The sequence below is a fragment of the Coregonus lavaretus genome (genome assembly GCF_964263955.1).
Source record: "Coregonus lavaretus genome assembly, contig: HAP1_SCAFFOLD_688, whole genome shotgun sequence".
Taxonomy (NCBI): Eukaryota; Metazoa; Chordata; class Actinopteri; order Salmoniformes; family Salmonidae; genus Coregonus; species Coregonus lavaretus.
Window position 1 is genome coordinate 94,179 of NW_028160319.1, and position 14,170 is coordinate 108,348.

The 14,170-nt window shown below is 43.1% G+C and overlaps 1 protein-coding gene across 1 annotated transcript in view; it reads right to left on the reverse strand.

Annotated features, from left to right (window-relative positions):
* Positions 1-14,170, reverse strand: part of LOC311121927 (zona pellucida-like domain-containing protein 1) — a gene marked incomplete at its 3' end in the record, with an annotated part of 91,625 nt that overhangs the window by 14,561 nt on the left and 62,894 nt on the right. The window contains exons 6-8 of the mRNA XM_084196358.1: positions 6,506-6,586; positions 6,233-6,404; positions 5,967-6,069 (exon numbers count right to left, since the gene is read on the reverse strand). Coding sequence (XP_084052484.1) covers positions 5,967-6,069; positions 6,233-6,404; positions 6,506-6,586 — 356 coding nt within the window. The remainder of the gene's footprint in view (positions 1-5,966; positions 6,070-6,232; positions 6,405-6,505; positions 6,587-14,170) is intronic.

Consider the following 14,170-nt stretch of genomic DNA (forward strand, 5'->3'; position numbering starts at 1 on the left):
TCCTTTTCTCCCTATACACCAAGTCACTTGGCTCTGTCATATCCTCACATGGCCTCTCCTATCATTGCTACGCTGACGATACACAACTAATCTTCTCCTTTCCCCCTTCTGATAACCAGGTGGCGAATCGCATCTCTGCATGTCTGGCCGACATATCAGTATGGATGACGGATCACCACCTCAAGCTGAACCCTGGCAAGACGGAGCTGCTCTTCCTCCCGGGGAAGGACTGCCCGTTCCATGATCTCGCCATCACGGTTGACAACTCCGTTGTGTCCTCCTCCCAGAGTGCGAAGAGCCTTGGCGTGACCCTGGACAACACCCTGTCGTTCTCCGCTAACATCAAGGCGGTGACCCGATCCTGTAGGTTCATGCTCTACAACATTCGGAGAGTACGACCCTGCCTTACACAGGAAGCGCCACAGGTCCTAATCCAGGCACTTGTCATCTCCCGTCTGGATTACTGCAACTCGCTGTTGGCTGGGCTCCCTGCCTGTGCCATTAAACCCCTACAACTCATCCAGAATGCCGCAACCCGTCTGGTGTTCAACCTTCCCAAGTTCTCTCACGTCACCCCCCTCCTCCGCACACTCCACTGGCTTCCAGTTGAAGCTCGCATCCGTTACAAGACCATGGTGCTTGCCTATGGAGCAGTGAGGGGAACGGCACCTCCGTACCTTCAGGCTCTGATCAGTCCCTACACCCAAACGAGGGCATTGCGTTCATCCACCTCTGGCCTGCTGGCTCCCCTTCCTCTGCGGAAGCATAGTTCCCGCTCAGCCCAGTCAAAACTGTTCGCTGCTCTGGCACCCCAATGGTGGAACAAGCTCCCTCACGACGCCAGGACAGCGGAGTCACTCACCACCTTCCGGAGACATTTGAAACCCCACCTCTTTAAGGAACACCTGGGATAGGATAAAGTAATCCTTCTAACCCCCCCCCCCCAAAAAAAAAAAAAAATAATAATAATAATAATAATAATAATAATTGTAAAGTGGTTATCCCACTGGCTATAGGGTGAATGCACCAATGTATAAGTCGCTCTGGATAAGAGCGTCTGCTAAATGACGTAAATATGCCCTTGAGCAAGGCACTTAACCCTAATTGCTCCTGTAAGTCGCTCTGGATAAGAGCGTCTGCTAAATGACTAAAATGTAATGTAAATGTTTACCTCCACTTTACTCATATCCTTCCATATCCTTGTCTGTACATAATGCCCTGAATCTTTTCTACAACGCCCGGAAATCTGCCCCCTTTATGCTATGTACCCAACGCACTAGAAGACCAGTTCTTAAAGCCTTATCCTTATTCTAGTCCTCCTCTGTTCCTCTGGTGATGTAGAGGCTAACCCAGGCCCTGCAACCCTCAGTATCACTCCTACTCCCCAGGCGCTATCATTTGCTGACTTCTGTAATCGCAAAAGCCTTGGTTTCTTGCATGTTAATATCAGAAGTCTACACCCTAAGTTTGAGTTATTCACTGCGTTAGCACACTCCGCCAACCCTGATGTTCTAGCAGTGTCTGAATCCTGGTTTAGGAAGGCCACCAAAAATTCTGAAATTTCCATCCCCAACTATAACATTTTCCGTCTAGATAGAACTGCCAAAGGGGGTGGAGTTGCAATCTACTGTGAGATAGCCTGCAGAGCTCTATCATACTATCCAGGTCTGTGCCCAAACAGTTTGAGCTTCTACTTCTAAAAGTCCACCTTTCCAGAAATAAGTCTCTCACTGTTGCCACTTGCTACAGACCCCCCTCAGCCCCCAGCTGTGCCCTGGACACCATATGTGAATTGATTGCCCCCCATTTACCCTCAGAGTTCGTACTGCTTGGTGACCTAAATTGGGATATGCTTAACACCCCGGCCATCCTACAATCCAAACTAGATGCCCTCAATCTCACACAAATTATCAACGAACCTACCAGGTACAACCCTAAATCCGTTAAAATGGGTACCCTCATAGATATCATCCTGACTATCTTACCCTCTAAATACACCTCCGCTGTCTTCAACCAGGATCTCAGCGATCACTGCCTTATTGCCTGCGTCCGTAACGGGTCCGCGGTCAAACGACCACCCCTCATCACTGTCAAACGCTCCCTAAAACACTTTAGCGAGCAGGCCTTCCTAATTGACCTGGCCCAGGTATCCTGGATGGATATAGATCTCATTCCGTCACTAGAGGATGCCTGATTGTTCTTTAAAAGTAATTTCCTCTCAATCTTAAATAAACATGCCCCATTCAAAAAATACAGAACTAAGAACAGATATAGCCCCTGGTTCTCCTCAGACTTGACTGCCCTTGACCAGCACAAAAACATCCTGTGGCGTACTGCATTAGCATCAAATAGCCCCCGCGATATGAAACTTTTCAGGGAAGTTAGGAACCAAAATACACAAGCAGTCAGGAAAGCAAAGGCTAACTTTTTCAAACAGAAATGTGCATCCTGTGGCACTAACTCCAAAAAGTTTTGGGACACTGTAAAGTCCATGGAGAATAAGAGCACTTCCTCCCAGCTGCCCACTGCACTGAGGCTAGGAAACACTATCACCACCGATAAATCTACAATAATCGAGAATTTCAACAAGCATTTTGCTACGGCTGGCCATGCTTTCCACCTGGCTACCACTACCCCGGCCACCAACTATGCACCCCCCGCTGCAACTTGCCCATGCCCCCCCCCCCACTTCTCCTTCACACAAATTCAGACAGCTGATGTCCTGAAAGAGCTGCAAAATCTGGACCCCTACAAATCAGCTGGGCTTGACAATTTGGGTTAGGATTAGGGTTAAAACTTTCTAAAACTAGCCGCCGAAATTGTCGCAACCCCTATTTCTAGCCTGTTCAACCTCTCTTTCATAACGTCTGAGATCCCCAGAGATTGGAAAGCTGCCGCGGTCATCCCCCTCTTCAAAGGGGGTGACACTAGATCCAAACTGTTACAGACCTATATCCATCCTGCCCTGCCTTTCGAAAGTATTTGAAAGCCAAGTTAACAAACAGATCACCGACCATTTCGAATCCCACCGTACCTTCTCCGCTATGCAATCCGGTTTCCAAGCTGGTCATGGGTGCACTTCAGCCACGCTCAAGGTCCTAAACGATATTATAACCGCGATCGATAATAGAAAGTACTGTGCAGCCGTCTTCATCGACCTGGCCAAGGCTTTCGACTCTGTCAACCACCGCATTCTTATTGGCAGACTAAATAGCCTTGGTTTCTCAAATGACTGCCTCGCCTAATTCACCAACTACTTCTCAGATAGAGTTCAATGTGTCAAATCGGAGGGCCTGTTGTCTGGACCTATGGCAGTCTCTATGGGGGTGCCACAGGGTTCAAATCTTGGGCCGACTCTTTTCTCCGTGTATATCATTGATGTCGCTCTTGCTGCTGGTGACTCTCAGATCCACCTCTACGCAGACGACACCATTTTGTATACATCTGGCCCTTCATTGGACACTGTGTTAACAAACCTCCAAACGAGCTTCAATGCCATACAACACTCCTTCAGTAGCCTCCAACTGCTCTTAAACACTAGTAAAATTAAATGCATGCTCTTCAATCGAACGCTGCTGGCACCCGCCCACCCGACTAGAATCACTACTCTCGATGGGTCTGACCTAGAGTATTTGGACAACTACAAATACCTAGGTGTCTGGTTAGACTGTAAACTCTCCTTCCAGACTCACATTAAGAATCTCCAATGCAAAGTTAAATCTAGAATCTGCTTCCTATTTCGCAAACAAAGCCTCCTTCACTCATGCTGCCAAACATGCCCTCGTTAAACTGACTATCCTACCTATCCTTGACTTCGGCGATGTCATTTACAAAATAGCCTCCAACACTCTACTCAGCAAATTGGATGAAGTCTATCACAGTGCCATCCGTTTTGTCTCCAAAGCCCCATACACTACCCACCACTGTGACCTGTACGCTCTTGTTGGCTGGTCCTCACTACATGTTCGTCGTTAAACCCACTGGCTCCAGGCCATCTATAAATCACTGCTAGGCAAATCCCCGCCTTATCTTAGCTCATTGGTCACCATAGCAGCACCCACCCGTAGTCTGCGCTCCAGCAGGTATATCTCACTGGTCATCCCCAAAGCCAACACCTCCTTTGGCCGCCATTCCTTCCAGTTCTCTGCTGCCAATGACTGGAACGAATTGCAAAAATCTCTGAAGCTGGAGACTCTTATCTCCCTCACTAACTTTAAGCATCAGTTGTCAGAGCACCTTACCGATCACTGCACCTGTACACAGCCCATCTGAAATTAGCTACCCAACTACCTCATCCCTATATTGTTATTTATTTTGCTCTTTTGCACCACAGTATCTCTATTTGCACATAATCTCTTGCACATCTAGCATTCCAGTGTTAATACTAATTGTAATTATTTTGCACTATAGCCTATTTATTGCCTTACCTCTATAACTTGCTACATTTGCACACACTGTATATATATTTTCTGTTGTATTATTTTTTTGACTTTCTGTTTTTTTTACGCCATATGTAACTCTGTGTTGTTGTTTTTATCGCACTGCTTTGCTTTATCTTGACCAGGTCGCAGTAGTAATTGAGAACTTGTTCTCAACTGGTTTACCTGGTTAAATAAAGGTGAAATAAAAGAATAAAAAAAAGGGGTGGGTATACAGAAGATAGCCCTATTTAATAAAAAAGACCAAGTCCATATTATGGCAAGAACAGCTCAAATAAGCAAAGAGAAACGACAGTCCATCATTACTTTAAGACATGAAGGTCAGTCAATACGGAACATTTCAAGAACTTTAAAAGTTTCTTCAAGTGCAGTCGCAAAAACCAACAAGCGCTATGATGAAACTGGCTCTCATGAGGACCGCCACAGGAATCGATGACCCAGAGTTAACTCTGCTGCAAGAGGATACGTTCATTAGAGTTATCAGCCTCAGAAATTGCAGCCCAAATAAATGCTTCTCAGAGTTCAAGTAACAGACACATCTCAAAATCAACTGGTCAGAGGGGACTGTCTGAATCAAGCCTTCATGGTCGAATTGCTGCAAAGAAACCATTATTAAAGGACACCAATAATAATAAGAGACCTGCTTGGGCCAAGAAACATGATCAATGGACATTAGACCGGTGGAAATGTGTCCTTTGGTCTGGAGTCCAAATTTGAGATTTTTGGTTCCAACTGCCGTGTCTTTGTGAGTTGCGGTTTGGGGGAACGGACGATCTCCGCATTTGTATTTCCCACCGTAAAGCATGGAGGGGGAGGTGTTATGGTGAGGGGGTGCTTTGCTGGTGACACTGTCTGTGATTTATTTACTTAACCAGCATGACTACCACAGCATTCTGCAGCGATACGGCATCCCATCTGGTTTGAGCTTAATGGGACTATCATTCATTTTTCAACAGGACCCAACACACCTCCAGGCTTTGACTAAGAATGAGAGTGATGGAGTGCTGCATCAGATGACCTGGCCTCCACAATCCTCCGACCTCAACCCAATTGAGTTGTTTGGGATGAGTTGGATGGCAGAGTGAAGGAAAAGCAGCCAACAAGTGCTCTGCATATGTGGGAACTCCTTCAAGACTGTTGGAAAAGTATTCCAGGTGAAGCTGGTTGAGAGAATGCCAAGAGTGTGTAAAGCTGTCATCAAGGCAAAGGGTGGCTATTTGAAGAATCTCAAATGTAACATGTATTTTGATTTGTTTAACACTTTTTTTCATATGTGTTATTTCATAGTTTTGATGTCTTCACTATTATTCTATGATGTAAAAAATAGTACAAATAAAGAAAAACCCTTGAAAGAGTAGGTGTGTCCAAACTTTTGACAGGTACGGTACATCAAAGAGTAAATTTGAATTGGATCTTGCATTGGGTAGGTCTGCACTCTCTCCTGTTCATTCAACTCTTTAGTATAGGGCATGTGCCAGGGGTGGATGATTGAGGGGGAGGGAGGAGGTGGACAGTGGCGAGCCATACCGCTCCTTGTGATTATTGGCCCAGCAGTAATGATAGCGTTTCCTGATGCAGAGTTTGATTCCGTCCTCTCTGAGACATCCCGCTTCTTTCTACTACCACAGATCTGTGGAGACAAGACAGGGATATGTGGCTTTAATCCAAATAGTTTTGCTTTGAGTTCAAATTGCCAACATGTTACTAACGGTACCAAGTCGTTGCTTTGTTTCTCATCTTGGTGTGAATGCTTTTTGGACTAATATTACCAGAGGTCACCCTCAGAACCTCACCGGCATGAGCATGGGGCAGTCATCGGCTCGACACAGCTTGGTAACGCAGTGCAGGAAGACGGTAGACATTTTCTGGTTCTTGTGCTTGACAAAGCGGAACACTTCAAAGGCAAAACGGCCCATTTGACTCTTCCCATTCTCGAACACTGTTGTCTGTGGGTCTTTGTCACAGCTGGTTCAGAAACAAAGGCAAAACAACAAAACAGATAGAAAAATCACACTACCGCACTGTTCTCAAAGAAATTGCTTCAGAGAAACATGCATAAGAATTACCTAAAGAAGAGGTCATAGCGAAGTTCATCGTTTGGATTCCCAGAGGCAGTGGTGTAACAGTAGTCCATCAGAACATTCCATCTATTTTAGTAGGGAGAAGGAAAAATATGGTAAATGATGGTTATTAAAATAGGAATGATTGCGCAACTAGGATCAAACAATCTGAACGAGGGGTCTAGTCTTATCACTTCAGGACAAGGGCCTCCCTTTCTCCAGCAAGGCTTGCATTGAGTCACTGAGGATTAGGCTCCCTCCTTTTCAGTCATGGCGTCTGTCTTACCATGTGTCATCAGCAGGGGTAGTAGGTCAGTGACATTGGCACGATGTGGGCGCAATGCGGGCTAAAGTATTGTCCCTATTTAGGCTGCCAACATTTGGGCCAATGCGCCTTTGTTCATTGGCTCTACATTGGCCACCAAGGCATTTGCCCAGTGTTGCCTAGTGTGGGCAGCCCATATGTAAAGGCAGCCTTCAATTTGCCTGAAATCTTTTCCCAGCAATATGCTCATATTGGCATGATGTGGGCCTTATATGGGCAAAGAATATTGGCCCCATGTAGACAACCAGGTTGTTACTACCATACATATACGTGTTCAGTTTCTCACAAGCACTTATTTACGTTTTTTGTTTGTTTGTTGGCCATCACAACAGAACACTTAAAGTGGAACGACAGTTGCACAAAAATAACTGTGTACAAACCATGCCCCCAAAAAATGTTATGAGCCCCCGCATCTAGCTGGGCCCGGTGTGGGCTAGCCTGTTCTGAGCTTGGTGTGGGCTAGCCTGTGCTGGGCTTGGTGTGGGCTAGCCCCTGTTGGGCTTGTTGTGGGTTGGCCCGTGTTGGGCTTGGTGTGGGATGGCCCGTGTTGGACTGATGTGGGCTAGCCCATATCGGGCTGGTGTGGGCTTGGTGTGGGCTAGCCTGTTTTGGGCTTGGTGTGGGCTGGCCCATCTCGGGCTGGTGTGGGCTAGCCTGTGCTGGTCTGGTGTAGGATAGCCTGTGTTGGGCTGGTGTGGGCTAGCCCATGCCAACCTTGCCCACCGAATACCCACATGGGGCCAATGGGGTGATGTTTGTGGGGTGTTTCTTAATTGACACAGTACTGACACAGTTAATAGCATTATGTGCCACTCCTATTGCATTTCCCTTTGATTTTCATTTTAGTTCAACACTTTTTTTGGTCAAGAAGAGTAGTCAAAAATGTAATGAGCCCGTAAAATTATCCCATGGTCCTCTGTATCTCAGTTGGTGGGCTTGCGCCACGAGGGGGCAAAAGATTCAAACTTTAGCCTCCTCAGTTTTAGTTTTATGTCCCTATATAAAAATAGCAAAAAAGTTAAAATGATTGAGTGACTGGTTGGCGGCAAAAAAATCTGTTACATATTGTAGCGTTAAGGCAAACACTTATTGTACGTTTTGCAAATTCGTAACATATTGTACTTTTTGCAAATTCGCAACATGTCATACAAATTGTAATTCGCAACATATCATACGAAAATGGATGATGGAAATTCTCAAATTACAAAACGTAACATGTCATACTAAATGGAGTGTCTCGGATTTATGTACCGAATAATACAAAATGCTCTGAGACCAGATTTCAAATCCGTTATGTTTATCATGTAACCTCCTCAGTGAATTCAACTGCCCCCTTAGTCACTTTATTCTGACGCCGGGTCTGTCAGTTGGTAGAGCATGGTGGTTGCAGCAGCGGTGCTATGGAAAGCCTTTGGGTGGTTAGATATGACTCCTTTGGGTTTCCGTAAAAAGTGGGGAAAACTCTCATCATCTCTGTTATAGGCTAAGTGAATAATGTGATATGCCTCCGGCTGTAATATTTGATTTTGATTTAAAATGGTGGGGTCAAGTTTACTGTTGAAACTGCTTCACTCTTTTTTTTTTTTTTTTTTTTTTTTTTCTTGAAACTGCTTCACTCTTAGCTATAGCTTTAAAAAGTGTTAGTGTTATTAGCCTATTTAGCTAGCTCGAACCATCTAATCTGCCATGTGGATACCAGAAGTTGGCTTCGCCAAAGTACCCAAACAAATAACAACAAATCCAACTGGCATTTGAACGGGATCTTACAAGAAGATTTCGGGGAGAATGGATTGATTGATTACACTGTACAAAATGACCAATGGGCTTAGTAAATATTGCAAAAGAAAATCAATGATTTTAACTTAAAATAATAGGTTTCTGGTTTTACTTACATTTTTGAAAATAGTACTTAATTTATATGTGTTGAAAAAGACTGCCATTTGCAAATAAAAATCCAAGGTAATATGCTGCTAAATTTGAATGAATATTTCTAAGTAACAACCAACAACTTAAAAATATGATATTCAAATTATCATTATTATTTTGGACTGACGTGCTAGAATAACTAGATCTAGTTCTGAATGCAAATTGTGCTTGCAACAGTTCAACAGATATTGTCTTGATCTTTCTTCTCTGGAATGGCCATGCGGCATGTAAGGACCAAATTATAACTTGGAATGTAGTTTGGATCTCTCTCTTTTCGATGAAATGTCGAAAGTATTTTGTGGAAAATGTTAAATAACATTCTTCAAGCATGAAAAGCCTTTAGCTAGCTATATTGCCAGAGTACGATATATTTTTGCACGTTGATAATCTAGCTAGTTAACGGCCGTGATGTCTGTACAGTTAGCTAGTGGAGGGCATTCTACTAGCTAGTAAGTTAGCAGTGCATTTACCGCTCAGCGCTGTTTCTAACATTTGTCATTTTTGTGTATGTTTTATATTAACCGAAATAGCTATGTAACATATTAGTTACCTAGCTTACCAAAAAATGCATCGTCAGCAAACATTACAGTAGAACTGAACACATGGTGCCCCTGAAATGTAATGTTTGCCTGCTAGGCAAGCTAGTCATGCAGAGACAGGAACGAACAATACGTAGCTAGCTAGCTAACTACAGTGGGGGAAAAAAGTATTTAGTCAGCCAACAATTGTGCAAGTTCTCCCACTTAAAAAGATGAGAGAGGCCTGTAATTTTCATCATAGGTACACGTCAACTATGACAGACAAAATGAGAAGAAAAAAATCCAGAAAATCACATTGTAGGATTTTTAATGAATTTATTTGCAAAATATGGTGGAAAATAAGTATTTGGTCAATAACAAAAGTTTCTCAATACTTTGTTATATACCCTTTGTTGGCAATGACAGAGGTCAAAGGTTTTCTGTAAGTCTTCACAAGGTTTTCACACACTGTTGCTGCTATTTTGGCCCATTCCTCCATGCAGATCCCCTCTAGAGCAGGATTTGAGTCCCTGGCGGCGTAGTGTGTTACTGATGGTAGGCTTTGTTACTTTGGTCCCAGCTCTCTGCAGGTCATTCACTAGGTCCCCCCGTGTGGTTCTGGGATTTTTGCTCACCGTTCTTGTGATTTCTTCAAACCAAGCTGCTTACCTATTGCAGATTCAGTCTTCCCAGCCTAGTGCAAGTCTACAATTTTGTTTCTGGTGTCCTTTGACAACTCTTTGGTCTTGGCCATAGTGGAGTTTGGAGTGTGACTGTTTGAGGTTGTGGACAGGTGTATTTTATACTGATAACAAGTTCAAACAGGTGCCATTAATACAGGTAACGAGTGGAGGACAGAGGAGCCTCTTAAAGAAGAAGTTACAGGTCTGTGAGAGCCAGAAATCTTGCTTGTTTGTAGGTGACCAAATTCTTATTTTCCACCATAATTTGCAAATCAATTCATAAAAAATCCTACAATGTGATTTTCTGGAGAAAAAAATTCTCAATTTGTCTGTCATAGTTGACGTGTACCTATGATGAAAATTACAGGCCTATCTCATCTTTTTAAGTGGGAGAACTTGCACAATTGGTGGCTGACTAAATACTTTTTTTCTCCACTGTACACCTAGCTATCTAGCTACACCTGTCCTTGCAGAAACCTTCTTGTTGTTCACATATTCACAACATGTTAAAGTTGACTGGAGGTCTACCAGACTTTGTTGAAATACTTCTAATCATCGTTGTTCATGGTGAACTTGCTTTTATTGTAAAGTGTCAGAATGCTTGGTATAATGAGCACCTTAGGGGGTTTGAGCTGGAATCCACACAGAAGCTTAAGGTCATTGAGCAAAAGGAATTAGCAGACATCTACCCACTAACAGCACACGCTGTTGGCCAAAAGCGCATGGTAACCCTGAAGCACCATATTTACCTGCAATATTAGTTTTATACACGTTTTAAATGTGGTGTATTTATACATGGGTACATGTGTTTAAAACAATGCATTGCTCGTAGAACTCATGCCGAATTTAGTATTGGGTATAGAATAGAAATGCTTGGTTTTGCACGTTTATTATTATGAGATCTAATAAGCAGCACTTGATAACGATTTAATGGGATACCCATGTTTGACAACATACTCATTTGATAACTTTTATGCATTTTTTCTTGACAGGATCACTTTCACTACAACAGAACAGAAACGTCTACCAGGCTACAGGTCCTGTTGGAGGGCCCTGATATCCGTGAGCTAACATTGCCTTCTGGAATCCCTGCTACTTTGGCTGAGCTTGGCATATTTGTGCAAAAATAATATGTTCTACAGTACATGGACAATGAATTTGGAGATCAGTTCATTTCTTTGCTTGATACTGAAGACCTAAAGGATAAAGACACCATCAAAGTGGTTGACCTTGACCCCCCAGCTCTTATTACTTTAAATGTACAAGAACTCAATAACAGCTCCACAGAGACATCGGATGAGAGGGGCTCCCTTGGATCACGTGACACTGTGATATTGTCCTCTCCAGAAAGTAGATATTGTCCGCTCCAGTCCGTGGCTATCTGAGTTTGAAGTTCCTCGCTTTGTTTATGATACAGAGCTCATTCTTGGGGCAGCTAATGAAGCACACGTGAAGGCTGGAACACCACTCAACAATCTGTCTGTGAAATCAGACATCCTGGGGAAACTGTCTGAAAGGATCTTCCAGTTTACAGCCTATCCGTCAAGTCTACATATTTGGCAAGTTGCAGAAGCTTTGGTAAAAAAGTACCCATGCCTTAAAGAGCCTGGGTGCTTCTCAGGCCTGTACGGATGGCAAACCAGCCTGAAGTACAAGGTGGGCAATTACAGATCGGAACTGAGAGGATTTGGTTGCCCAGAACTGGGAGTGAACTCTGTCAAGAGAAAATCACCAGAGGACAGGCACATTGCCAATAACTTTTAAAAAACTATGAAGGTGGAGGTAAATTACCTCCCACCCCACCCTGATGGAGAAACAGATGAGACCCTGGAGAGGGAGTGAGTGGAGCTACTGGGAGAAGTACAAATACGTGACAACCACAACATTGTGAGTGCCAAAATGGCAAAGACCTGCTCATATCGAAGACAAGATGTCGTTCAGGCCCTTCCTGTGAAGGACTTCAAAGAAAGATGGCCAGCCCTGTTTGAGCCCGCTCAGGTACAGCTGAATGAAAACAGTCAATGTAGGTAAAAAATGTATATTGATTTAAATATGTTGTGTTGTCTTGACCTAATATTCTAATCTACAATTAAATATGCATTAAAGATTAGTCTGAACATTCTCACTCTGCACATGCTTTGGGAGGGGTTTCCCAATTGCATTCTGACTCTCAGATCATCTTTTGTCCTTATCTGTTTAGAAGATGTTTCCTCCCCCTTCTCCTCCTCTCTCTCTCTCTCTCTCTCTCTCTCTCTCTCTCTCTCTCATCTCTCTCTCTCTCTCTCTCTCTTTTTCTCTCTCTCTCTAAATGCAATTATTTGTATAACATCATATTACAGTGCAACATAATCCAGGAAAGAAGAAACAGTGTGATCCGTGGCCTGATCATATACCTCGGCGAGAGGGTTGAAGACCTTACCACAGAATACAAGGTAAATGTTTTTATTTTTGTATCCTTATTTATCTCTAAATTAGGTATCTTCCTTTCTTTCCCTCTCTCTCCTCTCAAGTTGCACATTTAATCTAGTAGCCTAGTCTGTTATTTCTCAATTTTTTCACTCAGGATGCTAACGACACCATGACCCGAGAGGACCTCGTTCAGCATGTGATGAAGGTATTCACTGTGAAGGATCTGCACCAGAATATAGAGCATGGGATCTGCATCGAAGGAGCAGAGGTCCTGGCTGGTATTCCCAGTGTTACATAGTCATGTACGTTGCTTATGGGTCTATGGCTTAAATCTAAGGTACCCCAAAGAACTGAAATATACCTTTGAGGTGTTCCAAAAAGTATTCTTGGAACTTGATGATCTCAGGACCTCAATGATCTCAGGACCTCCCCACAGGTCCAAGCTCTAAAGATGAAGTTACTTTATTTTTAGAGAAATCTAAATATATCTATGAGAACACTCAAAGGGCCACTCACAAACGGTGGTCTAAACCCTACTCAGTAAGCTGAAAAGCTAGTTGCTAGGTGGTATAGGGTATAGGAGCTACAGTTTACATGATGCTCTTTGTCAGGTGAAGTCATAAGAGACATTGTCAATTCCTGATAAAAAAACAGCTTTGTTTGAAAATTTACTCCATATGCACTAGTGGATATCTGAGATTATTTGTCAGGTGCAAGCTATCTGGAAGTAACTTTACCTAAGGAGGCAAGGTGGAGTTATACCAAGAATGCTTATACCTGTCAAAATAATATGTCCAGATGGGCTTCACTAGTGCATATGGAGTCAGGTTTAAGGGACAATTTGGCATATATTTTATAACAATATGTGCAATGTGTGTTTTGAAAACCCATGTTTAGCTTGTTTTGAATGAGGTTGTATTTGAGCTAAAGTTCATATTGTGCTTTGTGTAAAGTCTATTAAGACTAATCGTTAATTTACGTTTCTGTTAAAATATATCTTTGTTGTTAAGGGGCACACAGACCACCAGAGAATTCTTGCCAAACTGTACAAGATGTGAGGTCAAAGTGCTAATCCCAAACTATCACCTAAACTTTATGCAGTTGTGAAGATCTGAAATTATTTGTAGTCAGGTGCAAGCTATCTGGATGTAACTTTACCTAAGGAGGCAAGGTGGAGTTATTGTCACGGATCCCCCCGGTACTGCTGCTCATCCCCTTCACCAGCTACGGAGGTCTACGTCACCGGCTTTCTAGGTGTCACTGAACTAGATCATTACCACCAACCCCGGACTGTCTTGTCTCATTACGCACACCTGGTTCCCATTCCCTCTGATTAGCATGTGTATATATGTCACCTCTGTTCCACATTGTCCTTGTCTGTTGGTCTTGTGAGTACCGTGTATTGTGCTCTTGTTGTTTACGGGTCTCGTCCTGTGTATTGTGTAGAGGTTATACCTCAGTCTTTGTTTGGGTTACATCCCTTTGATAGATATTACACTACCAGTCAAACGTTTGGACACACCTACTCATTCAAGGGTTTTTATTTATTTTTACTGTTTTTTACATTGTTGAATAATAGTGAAGACATCAGAACTATGAAATAACACATATGGAATCATGTAGTAACCAAAAAAGTGTTAAACATATCAAAATATATTTTATATTTGACATTCTTCAAATAGCCACCCTTTGCCTTGATGACAGCTTTGCACACTCTTGGCATTCTCTCAACCAACTTCATGAGGTAGTCACCTGGAATGCATTTCAATTAACTGTCCATATTGGAAACATGTTTATGGTAGGCTGGCAT